General features: G+C 33.6%; 4 protein-coding genes and 1 long non-coding RNA gene across 6 annotated transcripts; 2 read left to right on the forward strand and 3 right to left on the reverse strand.

Moving 5' to 3' along the window:
• Positions 1 to 2933: 2933 nt before the first annotated feature.
• LOC17874697 (RRP15-like protein) lies at positions 2934 to 4989 on the forward strand. Its single transcript, XM_006280777.2, has 8 exons — positions 2934 to 3449; positions 3540 to 3641; positions 3730 to 3811; positions 3919 to 3938; positions 4026 to 4086; positions 4190 to 4254; positions 4615 to 4716; positions 4808 to 4989. Exons 1-8 carry the CDS (start codon positions 3003 to 3005, stop codon positions 4865 to 4867), a joined length of 939 nt encoding a protein of 312 aa, XP_006280839.1. The 5' UTR covers positions 2934 to 3002; the 3' UTR covers positions 4868 to 4989.
• Positions 4990 to 5050: 61 nt separating this feature from the next.
• LOC17875570 (zinc finger protein CONSTANS-LIKE 10) lies at positions 5051 to 7612 on the reverse strand. The gene is made up of 5 exons (XM_006281905.2): positions 7313 to 7612; positions 6354 to 6947; positions 6098 to 6265; positions 5668 to 5987; positions 5051 to 5574 (listed from the first exon to the last, which is right to left on the reverse strand). Exons 2-5 carry the CDS (start codon positions 6870 to 6872, stop codon positions 5445 to 5447), a joined length of 1137 nt encoding a protein of 378 aa, XP_006281967.1. The 5' UTR covers positions 6873 to 6947; positions 7313 to 7612; the 3' UTR covers positions 5051 to 5444.
• Positions 7613 to 10525: 2913 nt separating this feature from the next.
• LOC17874722 lies at positions 10526 to 11663 on the reverse strand. Its single transcript, XM_006281837.2, has one exon. The coding sequence runs from the start codon at positions 11501 to 11503 to the stop codon at positions 10535 to 10537; it is 969 nt and encodes a 322-aa protein (XP_006281899.1). The 5' UTR covers positions 11504 to 11663; the 3' UTR covers positions 10526 to 10534.
• Positions 11664 to 23030: 11367 nt separating this feature from the next.
• LOC111831491 (heavy metal-associated isoprenylated plant protein 46) lies at positions 23031 to 24094 on the forward strand. 2 transcript variants are annotated; one of them, XM_023785990.1, is made up of 3 exons: positions 23033 to 23272; positions 23358 to 23436; positions 23506 to 24094. In XM_023785990.1, the coding sequence occupies exons 1-3, from the start codon at positions 23264 to 23266 to the stop codon at positions 23949 to 23951; spliced, it is 534 nt and encodes a 177-aa protein (XP_023641758.1). In that variant the 5' UTR covers positions 23033 to 23263; the 3' UTR covers positions 23952 to 24094. The 2 variants fall into 2 exon arrangements, with proteins under 2 accessions (XP_023641754.1, XP_023641758.1); XM_023785986.1 differs by having other exon boundaries at positions 23031 to 23272; positions 23358 to 24094.
• Positions 23825 to 24588, reverse strand: LOC111831492. The gene is made up of 3 exons (XR_002834625.1): positions 24511 to 24588; positions 24224 to 24339; positions 23825 to 23913 (listed from the first exon to the last, which is right to left on the reverse strand). It is a non-coding gene; the product is annotated as an uncharacterized LOC111831492 (long non-coding RNA).
• Between the last annotated feature and the right edge of the window lie 390 nt (positions 24589 to 24978).

Genomic DNA, 24978 nt, shown 5'->3' on the forward strand with positions numbered 1-24978 from the left:
CACCGGAAACTTACTCTCTAATCACATACTTAGTAAAAAGAGAGAATACCGCATAAACCTTCCATCGACCTCTGACGAATACCAAATGATGATAAACATTTCAAATACTAAATTACTATAAAATTGAGAAAATAATCGATATGAAAAATAGAATAACAAAAAATAACAACAGTAAAATGCCAACAAAACAAACAATGCAAAACAAAAAAAAACAACGAAAAATAATAATATAACAAAAAATAAAATAAAAATTTTATAAATCTCCCGCGCGCAGCGCGGGTCAACAACTATAGTATATAAAAAGAAGTATTTTTGAAATTCCCTCTTAAAAATTACGTAGTAAAATACAAATTCAAATGAACAAAGCTTGTAACTGATTGATACTAGAAAACAAAGAGACAAAGCCTATGTAATTGATTTCTCTAGAGTCATCATAAAGCTTTAAACAAGATTTAAAATAAATGTTTCACTAAACACATCAACACTAGCCATGCTCATAAAGTTTGATTGGCAAGTGCCTAAAAGAAACTTTACAAAGCAAAAAATATCATAAATATTAGCTATTTAAGTTCTTTTTTTTAATTCACAGCTAACACATTTTCTTAATTATGTTTTTGGACGTAAAAATTTTTCTTTTTAAATACAGAATTTTAACCTTTTCAACATTTTAATTTCTACCGTCAAAATAATACAACAAACAAATCTACAGCCATAACAAAAAAAATTACAGCTAAATATTTATAGTCACAAAACTAAAGATACAGATGTAACTAATCAATTTTGTAATCAACAGAAAACATAAAAAACAGTTAGTAATGTGAAAGCGTAATTGGTAAATATGTTGTGTAATTAATATAAATATGTATATATGGTATTATGATAATAATATTCACTATTAGATAATTATATATATTCATTACCAAAAAAAGATAATTATATATATTTCCTCAAATTAAACAAATTAATTATAAACTCAAAAGAGAGAACATGTGAGGATTAGTAGAAGAAAGAGAAAAATCCAAAATGCTATTTTGGTGTTGTGGAAAACTGAATGTGTAGAGTCAAAAATTCAATTATTAAATTTTAGCTATAGTATCTAAAAATATTCTAAATTATAAAAAATTTGAAATATATACTCGTTGTCTCTTCCATTTGACTTGTTTAATATGTATGATGAATTGGAGGTTGGTGTGTCCATTTCAAAGAACCACAATTTTTCCTTAGAGCTTATGGCTTCTAGAAATACCAAATTGGTCTTTATACTTTTTACTTATTATATAGTATGCATAAATCTCATGATATTTACCAAACTATTCATAGTGAATATTGATAGAAACTTTTTATGAAGCAATTTAGGCCTGGCCAAAATAACCAATAACCGATTAACCGAACCGATTAACCGAATCGGTTCGGTTTCGGTTATCTTCAAATAACCGATTGGTTATTATATGTCTCAAAATTCGGATTCGGTTCGGTTTCGGTTACTAACCGATAACCGAAATAAATCCGAAAAACCGAATCTATACATATGATATATGATTATATGTTTATCTTATATGTTCAATTGAATAGATGTTTGGTTACTTCGTTGCTTTGGAGGACACAATAGGACTCAGCAATCTATACTTCATAGGAATGGCAAAGCTTTGGTCCGATCAACTTTGTTTTACTTCTTCTCTCACTCTTATCTCGGCTTAAACTTAGATTTTCTTTTGTTTTGTTTTTCAAACTTAGAACTATGACCTTCTTCTCTTATCTCAACTTAGTTCGTAGTTAGACTTGGATGTTTTGTTTCTTTCCCTTTTACTCACTTGGTGTTTTAATTTAAGACTTTTAACGTTAGCAGGATGAGTTTGAATTCACAGGAATTATCGGTTAACAACCGAACCGAACCGAAATTTCTAAAATAGCCGAATGGTTATTACTATATCCATACTAACCGAAACCGAACACAACCGGACCGAAACCGAATGGTTAACCGAATGCCCAGGCCTAAGCAATTACGTGTTGATCTAATTACCACGGAAGTAATACATGACTATCTAAATTGATTATTATTATGTTTTTAAACTCCAATCATATCATAGAAACCATAGAAAAGTTCTTTTACTATATAGTTTTTTTTCTAGATATTTTTGTTTTGATAGTTTTTTCAATTACATAGACTATATCTGTTTGTACAAATAACTCGACAAGTGCTACTCGTTAATACATAGACTACAAATGGTTGCACAAAATTAAATAGTTTGAAAATATGAAGCTGAACAACATCATTCAACTCCAAAATTGTGAATGAACAAACTGAACATTTTTCTATTATAAATTATTTAACTTTTCAACTTTTTTAGGTTGAATGGATTGAACAATATTTGCAATATTTTTAACTCAACCGATGAAAATTGATATTTTCTAACTTCTTCAATCTCTTCAATTGTACAACCATTTGCAGCCATATAGTCGAATATGCGAGTTGGTGTACAAAATTGGGATCATGAACCCAAACCCAAATGTCAAATTCAAACCAGAATCCATTTAATAAACTGAACTTAACCGGAAATCAAAATCCGAGAACATTTGTTCTCGTCAAAGCAAGGTTTAAAGTTGTGGATGAACAAACTTGACATTTTTCCATTATAAATTATTCAATTTTTCAACTTTTTAGATTAAATGGGTTGAACAATTTTTTTAACATTTTTAACTCAACTGGTGAAAATTTGTATTTTCCAACTTCTTCAACCTTTTCAATTGTACAACTATTTGCAGCCATATAGTAGAATATGTGAGTTGGTGTACAAAATTGGGATCATGAACCCAAACCCAAATGTCAAATTCAAACCAGAATCCATTTAATAAACCGAACTTAACCGGAAATCAAAATCCGAGAACATTTTTTCTCGTCAAAGCAAGGTTTAAAAGAAAGGGATTACAAAACCCTATCTCTCGTCTCTCCTCTCTCACAAAAACTCTCGCCGCCGTGAAAACTCAAATTTATCGACGGAACCATGTCTACCGGAGAAGAAGCTCACACAGCAATGGCAGAGAGAGGTAATAGAAAGAGAAGAGTCGGCGTAAAGAAAGGTACCAAAGCGGCGAGGAACAAAAAGTTAAAATCGAAACCTTCTACTTCCGATAGGTTTAAAGTTACAATGAAGAATCAAAAGCTTTTTCAGAAGAGAGCACGAGAATACAATTCCGATGAAGAAGAAGAAGATGAAGCGAAGAAGCAACCAGAAGTAACAATTCGTGAGAAGATCTTCTCTGATGCGAACATGGGACCAAATTACGATGTAATTGAAGAAGATGATGATTCAGATAGAGATGAACATTCAGATGGTGAAGATCATGGAGAGATTGAATCTGGAGTTACTAAGTTTGCTACTGATGGATGTAATGCTTTTAAAATCGCTTTTAAAGCTATTATGAAGAAGACTAAAGGAGATGATGTGTTGGTGAGATTTTTGAACTGGATTCTTTGGAAACTGTAGTTTTTGGAGTTTGATTTTGAGGTAAAGTGTTGAATAGTGTTGTTTGTGTAACAGGGTCCAGTTTTATCAGCACATAAGCATCTTATTGCAGAGAAGCTAGCTGAAGAAGATGCTGAGAAGAAAGCTAAAGGTCAAGCTAAAAAGGCTAAACATTTGGTATGAGTTTGTATTCACTGTTCTTTTGTGTTCTTGTTTGTGTCATGCTTGTGATGATGATTTAGTGTAATAATTGTTTTTTTCTAAGATTGCTGAGAAAGGACATGTTAAACCTGGAAGTTATTTGGATGCTAATGAAAAGATTCTTATTGGTGTTGCCACTAAAGGAGGTATTGTTGCTTCAGTGTTAACTCTCTCTTTTTGAGATATTTGTTGTTGTTTGGTTTTTGATACTGATTAAATTTTTTCCTCTCCTCATGAACTCGTCGAATCATAGTGGTCAAGCTTTTTAATGCTGTAAGTTTGGTTCTATGTCGTTTTTGGGTTGTTTATTATTCTTTGGGAGTGATTCTTCTGATTTTAAAGCTTTGTGTTTATAAATAGGTAAACAAAGCTCAACATGCTCAGAAGGGTTTGAATCCTTCAAGGGCTAAAGACGCTAAAGGTAGGATTAAGATTTTGATCTTTGGCATGAGTCTTTGTATATCCTCTGTCTCATTCTTGATTTCTAATTCTGGTTTTTTTTTTTCTGTTGTAATATCCATCAGTGCTGAAGAAGCGAAGAAAAGAAGCATTCTTCTCTGAGTTAGGGAAAACAAAACCAGACACTAAGGTTTGGCATAGTCTCCATGTCTCTCTCACTCTCTCCTCCATTATTATGCTTTCTCTCGAGTCTTTAACATTCGCTGTTGGATGAACGTATAAGTTAGTTAGTATTCTGTCTTGAGCTGGCTCGTACAAAGAGAGTAATGGAACAAATCACCTTCATGCGTGATCACTGTTAGTAATAAATCAAAAGTATCCTTGGTAAATTACTAGTGGCAATTTTTAGTGTTTATAAAGCTTTCAAATTTGGATAAACGTATAAGCAAGTTGGTATTTTGTTTTGATCTGGCTTCTTTGTAATAGCTGTTAGTTATAAATCAAATGTAACCTTGGTTAATCACTACTGAGATTCTGTCGGATGTTGCAGGCTGAGAAATCCTCAAATGATGATGAAGCTCCTGCTTGGGCTCCTCTACGTGATAATTACATGTTAGCTAATCCAAAGCTGAAGGACTGGGACAAGAAACAGGTATCTCTTTCATTCTTTATCCACAAAACTGGAACCACCACCATGCTGATATATACTCTGATCTGAAGACTTGAAATTGAATTGTCTGCAGGAAACAAGCGAGGGAGATGATTTTGCAGGTTTGTCAGGAGATGAAAGTTATGAAGACTGAAGAGCTTAAAGTAGTAGCAAACCCTAATTTTGTCTTTGTAATGCAAGCATTTTTGTCTGATCAATATAATTATATGAATGAACTAAGTTTTTTGATAGTGAAATGTTATCAAAAAGTTGTCATTTGTTGTGGTTAAGTTTTTCGAAAATGCACTTGTTAGTATCATCAAACAATACTTTATCATACTATAATCTTCTACAATAATATTTATGACATAAAAAAAATATACACATTCCTTGTTTTGCCTTGGCTACACAAATTACAATAGAACAAAATTGAAGGATCATGAACCTCAATTTGTAGAAGAGTTTTCACTACTGTCGTCAGGTCATGCTGAAGCAGCCAAATGACAGAAGGAGATAACAAACTTATGCAAAAAGAGGCAGAAGCATGGCTTCTAAGCAACAATGAAGCTTTTCTTTTTCGGTCGAAAACTCATGTTCCTAATCAACCAATATTGGCCTTTCCACCGGATTAACCACTGCAAAATGCCTCACTCACTGCCAATTAGTTACATCTGTTTGTCTGAGATCTCCACTTTTTGACTCTTCATTGTCTCAGGGGTTTCGTGGTATCCTCAGTAGCTTCTTGCTGGGCTCATCGGGTCGTAGTCATAAGCTTCACCCGACTTAACAAACCGTCCTTTCACACGCCGTCTTACATCAGCTCTTTCTTTCCTAGAGACGTACCTCACTCGCTTGTCAAACCTATTAATACAACATTATGTACAGGATTAGCAATCATAACCTTCACTGATGAATGAGGAATAAAAGTTCCTTTTTCTTGTGGTTTATACTTACTTGCGAGCCTTCTTCTTTTCCTTGTAACGCATAACAGCGTTGTTACGTGTTGTTGCATGTGACGACGCAATTATTTCCTGTGATGTTGGAGGGCACCATGCTTGTGGCTCATTTGAAAGCTGCTTCATCGCTGATGCCCCACAATCTTGGAAATCTCCAGCATTACTTTCTCCAGTGACACCAGAGAAGGAGATATTCGAATGAGCTGGCTTTGATGAATAGCAAATTATTGGTTCGGTTCTACAAGTCATGAACGAATCATCTGCAGATGCATTATTACTCATGGCTGGCTGCTGCATTGAGTTTCCTTGGATTGAGCCCTGAATTGAGAAAAATACAAGAGAGCATAAGGATCACATTAAAAAACTCATCTGTAAGTTTAGTGATACTAGTCTTTGATAAAAGAAGAAGGTTGAAAACTTGAAAGAACCTCGGGAGGTTCATCTTTGTCAAACAGACTTCCGATTCCACCGTGTTCAAAGAGATATCTCGATGAGTTGAAGGCTGCACCAAAGAGTTCTTCATAGTTCTCAAGAGCCATGTCGACTTCTTCCATATTGAGATTTCCATTAAAGTCATCTTCACATACTCCAACCTCCTAAAACCAATACAATAACAAGAAACATTTAGACGCCAGTCGCGTTAAAAATTCTACGAGAATACGAAGAAAATCATGTCAAAAGTACCTTAGCCAATGATGTATTTTCTGGAACACTAGAGCGATCCATACCTTGTGCAGCAGAACTAGTTCCAGGCTTATCTACATTGACATTTTGGACACATGATTTGTCTCCAGGGACTTCATCAATAGTCATCAAACCCATTCCTTGTTCACACGCAGACTCTCCAGCAGAAGACATATTCAAATCCAAACAGAAAGACCATATCGAGGAAAGTTCAGAACTCGAAGGGCAACCAGAATAACAGTTAATGGTTTGCCTTTTATGATGTGAAGTAGTAGTAGAGTTTGCCCCGTCATGGCCAACCCAATCACAGTTTTGACATAGAGAAACCCTCTCATCGCTACACCGAACAGATGCAGGCTGTGCATTACACCTCTCACATATCAAAGTCCGCGAATGACGTTTCGATAAAGCATTAGCAGAATGAACATTACGGTCACAAGAAAGACACAAACACGCTGCATCAGATCGACAATACACCATTGATCTTTGCTCACCACAGAAGTCACACATATAACCCATCTTTAAAAACTGAACCAATCTCAATGTTTTTGGCTCAACCTTCACCACTGAACTGAAGAAAGCAAGCTCCTTTCACTAATCAAGAATCAAAACCTTTTGGTTAGTCCATTTATATCATAATATTGCAACAGTAAATTATATAACTAACAAAATCTAGAAACTTGGTATAAAAAGCAAGTCGAGAAATCTATAAAGATCAAATCTTTCGAACATTTACAGATTAAAGATTGTAGATTTATAAGTAGAGATTGCTAGAAATCAAAACCAATCAACCAAGAGATCAGAGAAACATATCAAAATCACATAAAGACTTCAAATTTCAGATCAACAAGTACCAAATCAGAGCAAAGAAAGAAGATCCATTTCAAGATCAGCCAAAAGAATAAAAAATCAAAGCAACCCTTATTCAAATAAGGGTTTAAAACACAATCAAGACTCACGTAGGAGAAGAGAGAGAGATCGTAGAGATAATCGTCAGAAGCAGAAACAAAACAAAAGATTCTGAAAAGGAAGAAACTTTGAGCAATGATTCCACAAACTTGAGCTGCGTATGAAAAAGGGTAAGAAGAAGAAGAAGAAAGAAATGTGTAGATGGATAGACAATGGGTGGGTCGTGTCTGCAAAGGGACATGTAAGCAAAGCAAAGGGGACATGTGACATAAGCTGATAATTCTAGAAACATTTGGGTAAAAAGTATAAAAAGTGCAAAATACTAAGGATCCTAACAGATATTTTAGGAAATAATCAAAAGACCCAACTCGGCTCACGTGTATGTATGGAAGGAAAGAGTTTATGTACAAGTGGTTTCTTTGATTCTCAAAAGTGTCTTTGTTTTAGAGATGCTTTAAGCCCAATCACACAACATAAGAGCCTTTGTGTTGTTGGTTTGACCTTTACGACAAACCAAAATATCTTTGTACATGCACATGAATGTGAATGATATGAAGAAAAATAAAAATATCTTTGCCTAAAAGAGAAGATATTTTGTATTTTTTTTTAGGTGTAAAGACCAAAAAAAATATATATATAATATCTGGTGGCAAGTAAAGAAGAAACGTCTACACAAGAAAGATATTTTTTGTGAAATCTGTAACACTGACACGAAAGGTCGGTGTCCACTCTTACACATATATATATAATTTTTTATTAGTTTGACAAGTAAAAGTTGGAAACTTTTGTTTGAAATATGTGTACACTCGACAGTCACTAATGCTAGTGTAAAATGTTTTAAAGATTTTTTTTTTTAATTCATTCATTGACTAATTTTATAAACTCTAACTTTTTTTAAAATAAATTTTATATATAATCTCATTAAATTGTAGTTTCTATTTTAGTTTTTATTGATAAATTTAAACTGATATATAAAATAATTAATTAGAAAAAATAAATTCTATTTTTCTTTATAATCCTAAATTGACATAAAATTTCATTTTGTTATAAAATTTAAACTCAAACTTTTTTTTTATAATTTTTGTTTAGTTTGTAAAAGCTATACTCTATGAAGATCTTAATAAAAAAATATATCTTAATAAACATAAACCTATATATAATTTTGTAAAGTCAAAACTCAATGATATAATATTAGTTTTTGTTAGGCCTGGGCAAAAAAACCGGAACCGAAAATTCGAACCGGAACCGATCCGAAAAATTAGACCCGAATCCGAACCCGAAATTTTAGATTTACCCTATTGGGTCCTCAACTCCTCTACACGAAAACCCGAACCCGAACCCGAAAATACCCGAAATATAAATGTATTTAAATAATTTAGGACCCGAATACCCGAGTTATCTATTCAAATATCCGAATTTATACCCGAAATTCCAATTTTTACCCGAAAATCCCAATAATTATTAAAAAAAATTCTGAATTTTTATCCAAAAATCTGGGTATTTACCCAAAATTTTGGGTATTTGTCCGAAAATCCGAAAATTTACCCGAAAATTTTCGGGTATTCGGGTAAATTTTCGGGTATTTGTGTACCCGAAAAATTCTCTGATTTTTAACGGTTCTGAAAATGTATACCCGAACCGACCCGAACCCGAATGGACCCGAACCGAAACCGAACCGAATTTTTATGTTTACCCTATTGGGTCCTAAACTCCTCTACCCGAGAAACCCGAACCCGAACGGTTTTTACCCGAACCCGAACCGAGTACCCGAATACCCAGGACTAGTTTTTGTATAGATAATATTAAATTTTTATTTCATTAGTTTTTATTAGATGGCAGGTTTTGATTGGATAAATAAGAGGAAGTGAATAAAATGATTCACCACTGAGACTGAACTAACTATTTAATATTTGTCAATTTAATAATAATACATACGTGGCGTTTTTCTACTATTTGTTAAATATAAAAGGTATGAATTGTTTGTCACATTAATTTATTTAAAACTACTCTTATAAAGCGGGTCGGTTCAGTGTAGCTAATTACAACCCGACTGAAATATCTGAATAGTGCTACACCTAATTTTTTTTTACTTGATCAAAATTTAGTTAAAACCCACGTTTACACAATCACATATAGACAAAGCTCATAGTTATACAATCAATAGCATTAATACATCAAAATTCTGTTATATTATGAAAGTGATCGTGTAATGATATATGTGTTTAACATTTATGATCTTTATAAGCCTGTGTCGCCGTCGGGAAATCCGAGAAAGAATTTGTAAACGAATTGGGGATAATATTGTTCAAAACCCATAATATGATATGAGTCCATTATGTGTGTTCTATGTTTCTCGAGGATCTCGAGTTTGAATGTGTAGTTTTAATTTCATTTAGAATATTTGCCCGACGACTATTTGTTTCTCATGTTAATAAAATAACTTAATGTTGACATTGCAAATAGGTGAAAAATGTGTAATTTCTCAGTATGGATGTTCTAAAATAGTTCTAAATGAAGAACTCCCAGAAATGAACATGGAAATTTTGATGTAAGCCTTCATAGTCAGATTGTTATTTATTCAAACCATAGATTTACATATACTGACTCCAATTTTTAAATGACATCCAAATTTCTGTTTCTCAAATTTTGAGCAGTGGACTGCAAGAGTTTGAATAATGATGAGAGCGATGATACGATGTTGAGTCTAATATGTCGGGTAAAGGACCATTTGCAATCTGAATAATTTCGAAAATGCATATATTTCTACTTCAATTTTGACATAGTGTCAACTTTTACCCGAATTAAATTATTTTTCAAATAAACTATCAACTTTTTGTCAAAAACAACATTGACCGAAATTGTGCCAATCAACTATGTTGAGTCATACGCCATATGTACAATTTTATTAACTGATCATGACCAATAGGATTTTTTCCCTATTGCTACAAATATCTTATGACCACTCTAACTCAAAAGCCATCGTTTAGTTATGAGATTTGAAAAGCCAAATAGCCAAAATTGTTGATTTAGTCGCTACTTATGACATTTTAAAGTTTTTTTAAAAAATTGAATGAGATCTAAGTTCAATTTCTATGTGCGATAACAATTGTCAAAATTCAAAATCCAATTTTACCTATCTAAAAATCATGCATTCTAAGCTAAAATAAAAGATCCTAATATATACTATAAGTTTAACCTCATTTAGTCATTTCTATTTCAACTTACCAAAAGATATTTAAATTTGAAACCACACTATGGTAAAATATTATTCTTCATTCAAGTTTCCAAGCATAAAGAAACAAACAAAAGTCATGTAACGGTCCATAACCACTTGATGCTGAATTGTAACGACTCAAAGGACTACTCCCTCCTGCGCTATCCCCTTCCTCCTCATCGCTATAACACTCATCTACCATCGATCCGACCGCGACAGGCTTAAACAAAAACAACCCTGAAGTTGCCGTAGTCTCCGAAGTTGCAAACAACCAATCATGAACATCATAGTAGACCATTATTGGTGTCCTATCCACCAACACCATTTGATTACCTCTAAATTTCCATTGTAGATTCTTCACATGCACAACCACAATCCCGTCCACGCTTATCCACATCTCTGGCTCGGCCGCTCCATTAGAGCTCTCAACAACCACTTCATGCTCCTTTCTTTGCTCGTCGAATCTAGCCCGAGTCGAAAAACTTTTCTTCCCGAAAATGCTTTCCTTTTTAAAGTATATGAACCCTTCCACCAATGCGGGTCTTGACTTTGTCCGCTTGTATGCCTTTTGCTTTAAATCCCCCAATAATAAAACAACCTCTTCATCAGAAACTATTGCCACATAATAATCTGACACAGGTTCAGGGCTACCATTTCCAGCCAATTTTGCTGACCGAAGATCCCAAAAGACCTCCACAAAGTTTCCCTCAACGTCAAACGACTTTGACCCTCTTTTGCTCCAAAACTGCCATGGCTTCACAAGATCAATCTTACAACAATAATTCATGTCATTGTCCAAACTCGAAACCATGACGGTAAGAGAATGATTCATGAGATTCTTGGACCATAAAACTGTAACGTTTCGAAAGTAGCCGGCCACGTGAGCTTGGTAACCACACGTGACAGTGCTATGAGGCGAAGGTGTCGCAGCTGACTTGAGCTGCGCCACGGTCTTGGGGCTGTCCGTTATTTTTGCAGCAAATGCGGTAGGATTGCTTCCGATAGATGGCATTCGAAACGATAACATTTTTATTACAATCCTCAAAGGGTTCAAAAGTTTTTTAAAAAAAGAAACCTAATAACCTAAAAGAATGATATAAACCCTTTGCTCTTATTATCTTGCATAAGAGTTTAGTTTAGCCAAAATATTGATCTTTTCTCTGTTGGAAAAGATGAGTTAGTTTAACGTTTCCTATATGTTTTGTAAGAAACTGACAAGAGATTTTGAGTTTTGGCAAGAGAACGAGAGAGAGACAGAAAAAGTTGAGAGATTATTTGATGGAACACCGATAAAGAAGGAATCATCTATATTTGTCATCTTAATTAATATTGGCAAAGTCCATATGTATCCAATAAATGATTTCTTTTTTTAGGGCTTCTCAAAACCTCCACGGTTCCAGCATCCTCTCTCTCACGTATACAAATTGAATATGTAGATGAAGCAAGCTAGGAGATACATTTTGATACATAAATCTATCATTAATAACCTTCATAGATCAAAATTTATAAAACTGTAACCAAACTGAATTACATACGTTTTAGTTTTTGTAAAATCGATATCGTAAAATCTGAACCCAATATCTCGGAAATACCACAACAAGACATGCCACTTATATGGGGCCACATATGTGGGAAAGCCATTTTTGTGGGAAATTGTTTGTTGGGCCTTACCATAGGCGCTGATATCATATTAGTAATGTGACCTAACTAATACCAAAAGCCAGCTTAATGGAGAAAGATAACCACATCCTGCATATATTGCCCAAAGATCTTAATTCCAAACAATGTGGGACTTTGGAACTCTAATAGATTAGGTAAAGTTCTATGTGATGCCACTACTTATTGGACAATTCATAGACGACATATGTATGTTTCTTTACCCAAATTTCCCCTTTTTGTTATTACATGACTTCAAAAGAAGCATATGAACCGTGATGCCCTAAGTGATAGCTTCATTTCCATATGCTCTCTGTACGGACCATGCATGTATGCATATCGTGAGGCTTCTTAAGTGAAACTTCAATAAGTAATATCTTGAAGAAATTTGTAACACTACGACGTTGAGTATTTGCTATCTATGTAATTCTTTTGAGCCTTAAATTCTCTTATGTTGTCAAGTTTTATCTATGTGTTATACTGTACTTTTGTTTTTTCCAAATTAGATATATTAAGTAACTTGTTCATGTGACACCAAGAGCCGTTGAAGAGGCCAAGCAAGCCAAGCATCGGCTTGCGCCCCGTTATATTAAATATGATTTTTGGTCCTTTTTTCATAAAAATTTTCTTAGCTCAACGGTTTAGTGTTGATATATATGCATAAGTTCTCAGGAGAGAAGCAAAACTAACGTTGACTTTTTTTGGATTCTTCTTTGTCAACCTCTTCTCTGTGTCCAGGTAATACCGTTAAAACATTTGCTTCAAGTTGAAATAGACTATTACAAAAAGACTTATGAACTCATTGTCGTTATAATGGTATATTAGTTGTAATCGGGCCTTGCCATAATTTTATTATAGTAAAAATGGTCAGACAACAGGGAGACTCCATCCGTATACTTACCCAAAAATGGCATCGCATCCCAAAGAGATAACATAGGCAACTGCCCAAATAACCAGAAAAAACTAAAAAAAAAACTCAAAATAAACATGTTCAATTGATTTTGAGTTGGAAGTGTACAATCTAATATGATATAGAGTCCGGTCTGCATATACTCAATCCAATCCACAATCGGCATGGCCCAATAGTTGTATATCGGTTCATGTCCGAACAAATCGATTTAAGAAAAATACTTTTCAACAGACACTTTAAAATAATTTTAGAAATTTTGTATTTAATTATTAAATGTAAACACTAAAACATCACATACATAAATATCATTATACATAGGGGGATTTGCAAAAATAATATTTTTAGGTACCCTTTTGTAGATTACCCACCCTTGGTGTCCATGTTCAAAAATACCCTCTTCTAATTACGCAATGACTAAAGTACTCTATTTTCGTAGAACCCATAATAAAGAAAAGAAATATTCATTCCAACAAAAGGAATATTCTTTCCGAAAAATTCACGCCAAATTTTCCCGCCAAAAATTTCCAACAAAACTTTCCCCGCCATAATTTTCCGCAATTCCTTAAACCTTTTAAAAACTTGTAAATATTTCTATAACCCTTTAAAATCTTTTAAATGTCATTCAAACCTTTAAAAACTCTAGTAAATCTTTCAAAAATTTTGTCGGAATTTGTTTGGCGGTAATATTTTTGGCGAGAATAATTCAGTTTTATTTTGTTGACCTAATTAATTTTAAAATAGGGGTAAAATGGTCATTCAAAATTAAGAGATGGCAAAAATGAAACATTAGTATTGGGCGTCCAAATTTTTTTGACATTTTTAGTAAGAAAATAGGCCCCAAAAAATATTTTGGTTTTTCAAAATTAAGCCCCATATTTTACAAAATTTAAACTATGTTCTCCATGTCTAAATTTTATCTATTTATTGTTTCAAAAATGAAATTTTAAGCTCTCGTTTCAACTTTTAAACTTTATCTATAAAACCTATTAAAAAAATTATATTGTATTGGGCCACATATGTGACAGGGCCGGCACTGTACTTGCTATCTTTGTTGCATCATCATCTTTATCATCAAAAATATCTTGAATATCTCCTATATTTTAATAATATTTTAGTTCAAAAATGATTAATATTAGTTAATAATCTAATAGTAAAAACAAATTATCCTCAAGATATGCAATCCATGTAACCAATTGAGAGTGAAAATCAATGCTTGCACATTTTTGGGAAGAAGGTGATTCCTAAAGAAATTTAACAATGCTAGAAGCTGACTCTGATGCTATAGTGGTGATCGGAATGCTAAGAAAATAAGCCGCCATGAAAGCTAAATCACTTTCCAAAAATTTAAAATTTTGATGTCTAAAAAAACTGAGACGACGGGGAATAAATTGTGACTCTAGGTGCGCTAGATGTGGAGACCAGTCGGAAATGGTTAATCATACACTATTTGAATGTCTCCAACGCAGCAATCCTGGGCTTTAGCCAATATACCTGCGGGTCCTAATTCTTTTTAAACGGATTTTGTATATGCTAATATGGCTTATCTTTTTTGCCTAATCTCAAAGGTGAGCCCAGACGTTAATTTCCCATGGATAATGTGGTATACTTGGAAGGCTAGAAATGCCAAAATATTTGAGAGTATAGACGAATGTCCACTACATGTAACCAAATTAGCTGAGGACGAAGCCAGGTCTTGGCTACATGCTCAAGTTGATGGTGTAGACCAATCTTTGCCTAACCCCGTAAGGTCTACTAGGGGCCAAGGAAGATCGGAGTCTTTGGACACAGCTTTTTTAATGATTATCGGTGTTTTGTGGATGGCTTTTGGAAGGCAACTTATGGGTTTTCAGGCAAGTGATGGTTTTGTCAACATTCACAGAGTATAATTAAGGACGACCATGGGTGCATCAAACCTCCAACGAAGCTTCTCTCCACTCCACACGGAAGTAGAAGCGTTGTTATGGGCAATGAGGTGCATGATTGGCCACAACTTTCGTACGGATTGTTCTGACTTGCTTAAGATGGTGTCTTCTCCTGACGAATGGCCAGCCTTATCTGTTAAAATTGATAGGGAAGAATTCTCATCATTTTCTTTATCCTTAATGTCACAAAATGCAAATCTAAAAGCGGATATTTTGGCACGAAAATTTTGTACCATTCCGCATCTTGTTAAGTTTGTAAACGATTCCCCCCCCCCAATTGGCTATCTTGAGCTAATCTATAGTTGTTGTTGACAAAAAAAAAAAAACTAGTCTTCATCTCTTGGCGCGGTTCATCTTCCAAATAGATTTTCAAAGTTAACTAAATATTTCTTGAACCAGAATTGAGGCTACTTTCAAGCTCAAAGAGACCCTGTGACATACAAAATACACATTAAAATTAATACTTCGTTCTTTAAGTAGTGGTTCACTGAAAAAGAGATATTGAAATATAGTATTGTACTTACATCATTAACATCATCTTCAAGTGGCAATTCAGTTAGAAGTTCATGTGGAGTTAGTTTTGTTGAAGACTTGGAAGAACTTACAGAATAAGAGTTATATTATTCAAAAAGCGCAATCAAAATTTTCCCACATTGGTCCTATTGCTAAAATAACATTGTATTGAGTCCAATATTTTGCAAACTTCTTTTGCATCCTTTGAATTTGAACCAATGTACTAACATGAACATCATCACAATTAACATTTTTCTTCAGCAACAACTCAATTTTCCACACTTGAATTAAATAAACATTAGCTGTGTAAAATATCTCACTTCGGAAAAATAAGTTGTGATCTTATTCGAAGGTTTCAAGAGGTCACAAAATTTCCTCTCCACGATCACTTTTCTTATGTAGGCATTATAACTCTCATACAAATTCAAAATAACAAATGCTTTTCTAAATTCCAAGGCTCTAGCAAGTATCTCATATCTTGAGTTCCAACAAGTAGCGACATCAAGAAATAACCCAACTCCACTTTTGATCCCTACATTCTCAATGCATGTTACAAAGTTCACACTATCTCGAATATTCTCCGAACACTTGTACTATCAAAAATTTCCATCTCATAACAACCCATTACCACTCTAAAGATGAATAGTTTGCATACTATTGTTTGCAGAAGCACTATCAAATGTGATAGTCGTTACCTCTGTTTTAAAAAGTCATACAACTTTGTGAGATGAGAACCCTGTGAACCAAGGTGCTATTTTTCTTTGGTGGAGGTCCGTACAAGTTCCAAAACTTTGATGGACGATCCATGCCCTCTATATACGCTTGATTGATTAGGAACCCTAGAAAACTCAACAATTATTTTGTTGGGACTCAAGTCAAGTTATTTCCGTTAACAGAAAACGATCTTGCTGGCCACAAATGCTGATTTCGAGGAAACGGTGACGGAGGTGTAACTCTAAGCATTGAAACCCCTTTCACTACGTTACAAAGCAATATATACTAAAGCTATTTATGCCCCATTTGTAAGGTTTAAGCATAAGAAAAGCTTGACTAGGAGAAAATACACGTTATGGACTAAACGAATTCCCTAGAGAAGCATTATGAGATAGTAAGCACCTACTAGTCTCATAACGCAAAAAGCGTTTCCAAGCTAAGTAGTACACAAAAGAAGGCACATTGGAAAATGAACAGTAAATAAAACGAGGACACATAAAACAAATGAAATTGATGTGAGGTCTTATCTATGTTTTACGTTGGTATGTAATCCATTTGGATAACAGGTTTGTTGTATTATCATTATTATGTAATTTAAGAAGAGTTTACTTAGATTTGAAAATTTTGGTTTCTTTTTTTCTTTCTCTTTTTGTTTTTAGGTGATCGATAAATAGGATCGTTGTATTTCTTCAGTTTTTTAGATTTAATTAAGAGAATGAGAGTTCCTCTCGAAACTTATCTCTTGCCTTGTCGTTTTCTTGAAAAAAACATGTACGGTATATTACTAACCTTAGTGACATTGTCGGTTTTGTCTTCTTATTTTTTCGAGAGGTTCTTTATGTTTTCCCCTTCTAAAGGCATGTGAGGTATATTACTAACCTTAGTGGCATTGTCAGTTCTTGATCCTCTTCTTCTCTCCTTCATGGCTTCTTCTACCTTCAACCTTTTATTTCCATTCATATATATCTCCTTGTTCAATAATATGAAAACAAGAGTTAGAAATTTGGTTTTTGAACTTTTCATTGCTTCTCACAATTGATATGGAAAAGACCTTCTCTTAGGGAGCCTTTTGTTCCCCTCTTCTCCGTTCATCTTTGCAACCTGTACTCAAGATTTATCTGCAGAACTTAGCTTCAAGAGTTCAAACAGTAGGAAAATAGACTATCATAGTTGCATTTTACATTACTTACCGAAATGCACCACTTTTCATACAATGCTTTGGAAGCCATTCCACTGATCTACAATCTACATATGAAAAACAAAAATGTTAACTTTTCTATTAAAAAAAGCGGTAGTTTTATCCATCGACAAAATCATCAACCATGAAAATTTACAAAGCCATCAAAATCTCATCCCAATATAGAAGCCTAAGTTATGCTTCGTACTATCTAAAACAAAATGAGTCGAGAGGACATAGCATACAAAAAAACTTCTTATAAGTAGCTTTAAACAAAATTAGTCATATGTAGTTCTTCGGAACTGTAAAGAAGACAAAGAAACTTATACAATATACAAATGCATTAACAAGTTTTTTGTCAGCAAATTTAATCAAAAATGATTGAGATACTCAGTTCAAGTGTCAAACAAACCTTGTAATTATGAACCTCCATAAACCTGAGATATTAACAACGAAATATATTTGATATAAGAGTTAAACAGTCTCCCCAAATATAACAAAAAAAAATCACAAGACCCTAAGGTTCAGGTTTAGATTTGCCATTTGAAATCATTAATCTACAGAAATATAGAACACATTCTAAAACACAAATGTAAAATATCATTCTCACCTTATCATTCTCACCTTTATACTGTATACCGCATCCAAGATTTTGCTAAACTCCAGCTTTCCTCGTTCCTTACTGTGCTCGCAGTCGTGACTTCTCTTTGACAATGCTGTAAAGAACTTAGAACGCGGGCAACCAGAAGACTAACTCAATCTGATCCACATCATGAGCAATTGCAAATGATTCCGCCTTGTTCTGCAATCAAACAAACATATAGGTTTCAGAAATTATTGAATTAAGTCACATGATTTTTCACAGGAATTGGCTTCCTTGACTAAGAAGTTTTTTCCTCAGCCTCACACTAAGCCTTCTTGCGAAAACGCTCTTTCTAGGCAGCTTTGTCTTCATGCCTATACTTGAGAAGAACCTTAAACAGAGGAATGGCGGCAATTATACAAAGACCTAAGCTTTTGTCAAGAGTCCTGAACTGGTTGAGAGAACCTTCAACCTCTGCTTCAGGATACACAAGAAGCTACAGTCATAGAAATAATGTATATGACCACAAATTCGAACAGCAACAAGTTGTTTAGAGGGCAAACTGTTTGGCAAAAAAAGAAGAGAGAGAGGGATTGACCAAAACTGCAAAGTCATCATCCATTAAAATCTTAGTCCCGGAGGATAGAAGCCTAAAGTTATGATTTGTGGTATCTAACAAAAGGAATCGAGTCATTTGATAGCTGGACGTAACATACCTAAAACTTCTTATAAGGAGCTTTAAACAAAATCAGTCATTGAAAGTTCTTCGGAACTGTATAATGGATGTAAGTAACTTACTAAAATCAAACGTAGCCAACAAGTATTGGAGATTAGAAATCGAAAGAGAAGGGCGTACCTGAGAAAGAAACCAGAGCTTTGCATGTTGATGTATACCGCAAAAGCCAGCTTCTTCTAAGGCATAAGACAAAAGCTTAAAGCATATACTAATGCTGTGCTTATAAATATCAAAAGCTCAATACTTAAATAGAAAATGAGTATTTTTCTGTATAGTAAATAACCTTTGGTTTTGTAGAAGAGATGACCTAGTAACCCTTTAGCTTCCCTTTAAATCCTGCAATTTTGCAGTTTTGTTAACAGTTTTGATAAAGAGAGAACGTTTAACTGACCAAAATTTGCAGAGTTTCTACAATACCTCAATCTCTAGGTAAAGAACCAGACACATGTAAAGCTTCAGAATACTACAAATGGTAATTTCAACTACATATAACCGATGCCTTATTTTAACTCTTACAAGCCGTATTAGTAAGTCCTACAATACAGCTTCGACATTGTTATAGAAGTTGTCCTTGACAGATCTTACACTGCTTTAGAAGCCATTCCCCTGAAGTTGTCTAAAACAGAAGGAATAAAGTTATTTGATAGCAGAACATGACTTCTTACAATGAGCTTCAACCAAAATTAATCATCTAATATGCTTCAGAACTATATAATTAAACAAAACAATTCATCGGCACAACTTACCTTTAAGAGTTCAAATAACAGTAAGAAAATAGAATATAATGATAATTTTATACCTTTGCTTACCTCCAAAATACTCTAGTTATCTTCTTGTAGAGCAGCAGTCTACTTGATTGCATATATCAGGTAAGCAGACACAAGTAGTGTAGGCTTCAAGCAATCTTTTAACAACCTAGAAAACGAGAATGGTGTCACTCAGTTCTATTGCTTGTTTTTTTAATACAATTGAAACAGCTTTCATAATCTGGAACTAATCACCTCGTCTTGACATCCCTGTAAACTCTAACCGCAGCTTCAATACTGTTAAAGAGGCTGACCTTAAGAGATCTTATTACAATCCTAGTCGATATTAGATATAGAAATTTATCGAATATGGAATGGGATCGTACCCATGCAAGCAAGCAGTAGTTTTACAACGCGGGCAACCAGACGACTAACTCAATCTGATCCACATCATGAGAAATTTGCAAATGATTCCGCCTTGTTCTACAATCAAACAAACATATAGGTTTCAGAAAAGATTCTTGCAGCGAGCTTACTAATTTCTAGAGTGACAATTGAATTAATTAGTAAGGGAAGACACATGCTTGATGAGGTAAGTCCATACTTCAAAGCAATTGGATTCTTCAACTTAGAAGGTTTTTCCCGCAGACTCACACTGAGCCTTCTTGAAAAAACGCTCCTTCTTGGCAGCTTTTTCTTTAGGCCTATACTTGAGAAGAACCTTAAACAGAGAAGTGGCGGCAATTATATAAACATTGGGTTAAACAGCTAAAATGGTATTAAAAAAAAAAACAGAGCAACAAGAGGAATAGAGAAGAAGACCTAAGCTTTTGTTGGACCTTCAAACCTCTGATTCAGGATACACAAGAATCAACAGACATAGAAACAATGTATATGATCACAAATTCGAACACGAACAAGGTGTTTAGAGGGCAAACCGTTTGGCGAAGAAAGAAAAGAGAGAGAGACAGAGAGACCAAAACTTAAGGCTTTCAAATTACCTAATAGCTGTTACGAAAACCATTCCTGCATATGATTTAGGGATGACATCTCCAGAAAAATATAGGAAGTGCAATTTCTAGCAAACATTAATACATCTTTGTATGTCTAAATAACACCTGAAATGAACTCATGCAGCAGACAAGTTTTGAAGATTGGAAATCAAAAAGGAAGGGTGTAGTTGAGAAACAAAACCAGAGCTTTGCTTTTCTTGAAGACACAGTAGCGCCTTAGACATTCAAAACTCAGGCTTTGTTAACAAGCCTAGGCATCAGAAACTGCATCATAACTAAAAATAAAGAGAGAACATTACACAGAGACTCTCCTTGAGAGATCTTAAAATGCTTTGGTAGTCATTCCACTGATATGCAATCTACATCATCGATCAAATTTTACAAAATCATCATCCAATCAAAATCTTAGTCCAAAACATAAGTCTAAAGCTATAATACTTCATAGTATCTAAAAGCAAAAGGAATCAAGTTATTTGATAGCTGAACCAAACCGATATTATTACTATTTAAACCAGACAAAATTCAGAACCGGTACTTTAAATTTACTAATTTACCAAACCAAACAAAATTCATTTACATGATTTTTTGCGTGTTCCTTGACGCTGAAGCTTCTCTGCTATCACATGGCCATTGAACTCTCATTTGCTTCTCATGTGTTTAACATTGTTTATAGAAGAAGAAGCTCTTTAAATATATAACACAGTGTTTGAGAAGTTTGATATGTATTGAGAAACAAAACTAAGTACTGAGGCTATTTGAAATGCTGGAAATGAGCAAGAATGTTTTACTTTGTGCTCCCTTCTTCTCCCATTACTCTTCAAGATCACTCATTTGGACACAGTTCCAAAGCTTCTTTAACATTTAGCTGTGGCATTTACACACAAACTTATCAGTCAAACACAAACAAAAGCAAGATATGCGTTATCTAGTGGTTATCTTGATCTGGCCATGTAACCAAGTTCTTCCTTCACCTCCAAAGCAAACAAATAACCTCTGCATCCACCACCTACGTAGCAAATCAGCTTTCTACTTTTGCTTCTAAAAAATTCACAACGAAAGATAGGTTTAGTTTTTTGCCACATGATTTAGCTCTTCTTGGATGGGTTTACATTCTAGAACCATTGGTAAATACATCATTACTTTTGTGTCAGTACGAGATCAGCTTTAGGTGTTATATATGAATTTATTATCTATCCCGCCAAAAACTGTCCCGTCAAAATTTTTCCGCCAAAAAAATTTCCTACAAATTTTTAAAGGGTCTTTTCAAAGATTTACAAGGGTTTTAATGGGATTTACAAGGGAAGGGGTTTTAAATGGTTTTAAAAAATTCGTAATGGTTTTAAAAAATTTTGTAATGGTTTCAAAGGGTTTTAGAAGCTTACAAAGGTTTTTGAATGATTTTTAAAGGATTTAAAATGATTTTGAAAAGATTTTATAAGTTTATAACGGTTTTTAAAAGATTTACAAGTGTTTTAAAAAGATTTGTAAGGGTTTTAAAAATATTTATGAAATATATATAAATTTACACATCCACATATAAAGATAATTTGTGTCTATAAATATAAGCTTACACATATGTTTTTGATAAATTTCAAATTATATAGTGACTTTTTGATAAAATTAGAAAGAGGGGTATTTTTAAAAAGTGGTATTGGAAAAGGGGTATTTTTAAAAAAGGGTACACCAAAAGGGGTATTTCTCAAAAATTCTCTTTAATTTGAAACCTTGGCTGTAATATTGAGAGCTCAATATTTTAAAAATTTGAAGCAAAAGAAAAATGAGTAGGTGGCTCAAATTATTTTAGACAAACCATATCAAAATATTTTAACTATGTCCAATAATTAAAGGATTTATTTTTCAGATTAGGAGATCAAGTTTAGAATCATCTCACTGCAATTTCAAACAAAGTTTAATTATCATAATAAATATTTCAAATGGTAAAATTATGTAACACTCCGTATATATTCCAAGACTTAGTATATGCTTTTTGGCTAGATATGTTTGGTTATAGAAGAAAAAATATATAGTAATTAAATCATAATTATTCGCTTACGCAATGCAAGTCAATAATCCAATAATTTCGTACTAAAATTATTCTTTAGACGTTCTTTATTTGTATATAGTCCTAAGCAATTTCAAGCAAACCCCACAAAGTTTTGTCTACACTTTCAAACTGATCATATTTTTTTCATATATCATTAGAGATAATGTTTTGATAATTTGATCTATCTTAACAGAAGATTAATATTTTATTTTTAAAAAATTCTCGTATAAAACATTCTTTATCATATGGTTTACCAATTTATTAGTCGTCCTAGTTCAATATAATTAAAAGTATTCTTCACTAAATATATCTTCGAAAACAATGGGTGTGTTGGTAAGAATTTCAAGTATATTTTACTAATCATGTTTTTTTTTAGAGTTGTGGTTACATCACAATATATATTCACAGCCTTTGTTACGTCCCCAATTTCAACTTCGTTGACCCAAAAAAAAAAAAAAAGAGTTCTTATATAAAAAAAGCAAACAATGTTTTGTTTTGTAATATTTAAACCAAATAAATGTGAATAAGCTTAGCACGAATTAGCAACTAGCCTTTAAAGAAAGAATGAGTTATGGTTTTATTCTCTTTTGTTTACAACGAACTGAAAACGATATCACAACTATCAACAATTGACTAATTTGATCAGAAGATAAAGACACCAAACCAAAGCAAAACAAAACTCTTTTGAGACTTTGTAATTCTACACCATCACCACAACCAGAAACAAGTCTTAAGCCAAAACATTCAAAGACGATTTCTCAAGCAAAACAAAGATGCTTAAGGTAAGTATCTATATGTGTTTATAGGTTTGTGTTCTCTTCTTTGATTGATGTTACAAGATATCTCTTTTGTTTTCTCAAAATGCAGCAAAAGATTCTGATAAGAGTGACGATGACCGATGACAAAACCCGAGCAAAAGCAATGACAAAAGCAGTTCAGTTTAAGGGTTTGTTAAAGACCTTCTCACAAATATACCAAACCTTTCTTGGATTTAATGAAAATGGTGTTTTAATAGGTGTATCAGCCGTGGAAATAAAAGGCGATCACAGGAACCAAATCGAGGTAACTGGTGTTGAAGTTGATATGATACCCTTGGTTAAAAAAATCAGAAAGGAAGTAGCATTTGCAGAGCTTGTAAGCGTGACTAAAGTCGAACCTCCGAAGAAAGAAGAGGAAAAGAAAGGAGGAGATGGAAAGGATGCTGCAAAGGGAAAAGACGGCGACAAAAAAGGCGCAGATGATAAGAAAGGAGCAGATGATAAAAAAGGAACAGATGATAAGAAACCTCCTGCGCCTGCGCCAACACCTGTGCCGTGTTATCATCCATGGCCTCAAGGATATGGTGTGCCTTCATTTCCTCAAGGATACGGTGTGCCTTCTGCTTTTCCTTACCCGTGCAGTCCCTATAATTACATAGGTGAACCTGTTTACAATCAAGAACCTAAGTGTACAATCATGTGAAAATGGTGTTTACAGAGTAAGAAGATTCCATGGAAGATGATATAGACAATGTTTTTCTTTGTGTAAAGAACTAAAAGAATCAATGTGTTAACTATTTTTACTCTTACCAATAAAAGCTCTAAGGCAACCAATTCAACTTAAAACTATCTCGACATGCTCACACAACATAATACTCTTTAATCGTTTTCTTTTACCCAAATAAGTCACTGACCCTAAAGATAGTGTCATAGTAAGCAAGAAAGGTTATATGCAAAAGGAATAGATCTAATGACCTCTGCTTCAGGACCAAACAAGCTTAGATGATTGAGGATCACAGTGTTCTTCTTCTCCTTTTGAGTCAGTTCAACAAGTTTTTTAAGTGGGTGGTTCTTGCTCACATCATCAACACCTACAAAGAAACATCAAGAACAAACAATATTGTAAAGAATGTTTCAAACTCTGAAACTTAAAGCCAATTGGATTGTATTGAATCAAGCGTTCATGATCCTAAGAATTTGACATCGGGGATAACAAAAGTTCATTACGAAATCAAGTAATCGATAGAAGCTAATGTACGTACCAGTGATGGTAGCCATGGACGACAACAGTACTGTTCTTGTGCTCGATCAATACAGTTTCGTTGCTCAATTTCAATTGAAAACCCTAATTTGTCCAATTCAGTTGCAAGCTTTTAGAATTGACCCGACCCGACCCAAGATTGGTCCGACCCAGAGAGTGTCTCAGCCTGGTTACCTTTAAAATTATTTTGCATTTCAGTCCCTATAAGTTTTATATATCACACTAATTATTTTAATCAATTAGTCCCTACAAATTTTTAGATGTATTATTTAGAATAAATAAAAATTAACGCTTACATAGAAACTAAAATAAACATATATAACTTATAATTACAAATAATATTAAAAACAAAGTTAACACAAAGGGTTTTAAGCAAATAAACTTTTAAATCGTTAATTTTTAAAAGTCTATTATTCATCTTAAAAAAATACAAATCAGTTCTATTAAATTAAAATAATACTATATAATA

This window comes from Capsella rubella, unplaced genomic scaffold, assembly GCF_000375325.1.
Source record: "Capsella rubella cultivar Monte Gargano unplaced genomic scaffold, Caprub1_0 scaffold_8, whole genome shotgun sequence".
In the NCBI taxonomy this organism is placed as follows: Eukaryota; Viridiplantae; Streptophyta; class Magnoliopsida; order Brassicales; family Brassicaceae; genus Capsella; species Capsella rubella.

Excerpts from the sequence above, each read along its gene's own strand:
- LOC17874697 (XM_006280777.2), top strand. The coding sequence starts at position 3,003 with ATGTCTACCGGAGAAGAAGCTCACACAGCAATGGCAGAGAGAGGTAAT. Across the intron at positions 3,812-3,918 it reads TGGTGTTGCCACTAAAGGAG|TGGTCAAGCTTTTTAATGCT; the intron begins GTATTGTTGCTT and ends GTCGAATCATAG. Across the intron at positions 3,939-4,025 it reads TGGTCAAGCTTTTTAATGCT|GTAAACAAAGCTCAACATGC; the intron begins GTAAGTTTGGTT and ends GTTTATAAATAG.
- LOC17875570 (XM_006281905.2), bottom strand. The coding sequence starts at position 6,872 with ATGGGTTATATGTGTGACTTCTGTGGTGAGCAAAGATCAATGGTGTAT. Across the intron at positions 5,988-6,097 it reads ACAAAGATGAACCTCCCGAG|GGCTCAATCCAAGGAAACTC; the intron begins GTTCTTTCAAGT and ends TTCTCAATTCAG. Across the intron at positions 5,575-5,667 it reads GAAAAGAAGAAGGCTCGCAA|GTTTGACAAGCGAGTGAGGT; the intron begins GTAAGTATAAAC and ends TTGTATTAATAG.
- LOC17874722 (XM_006281837.2), bottom strand. The coding sequence starts at position 11,503 with ATGTTATCGTTTCGAATGCCATCTATCGGAAGCAATCCTACCGCATTT.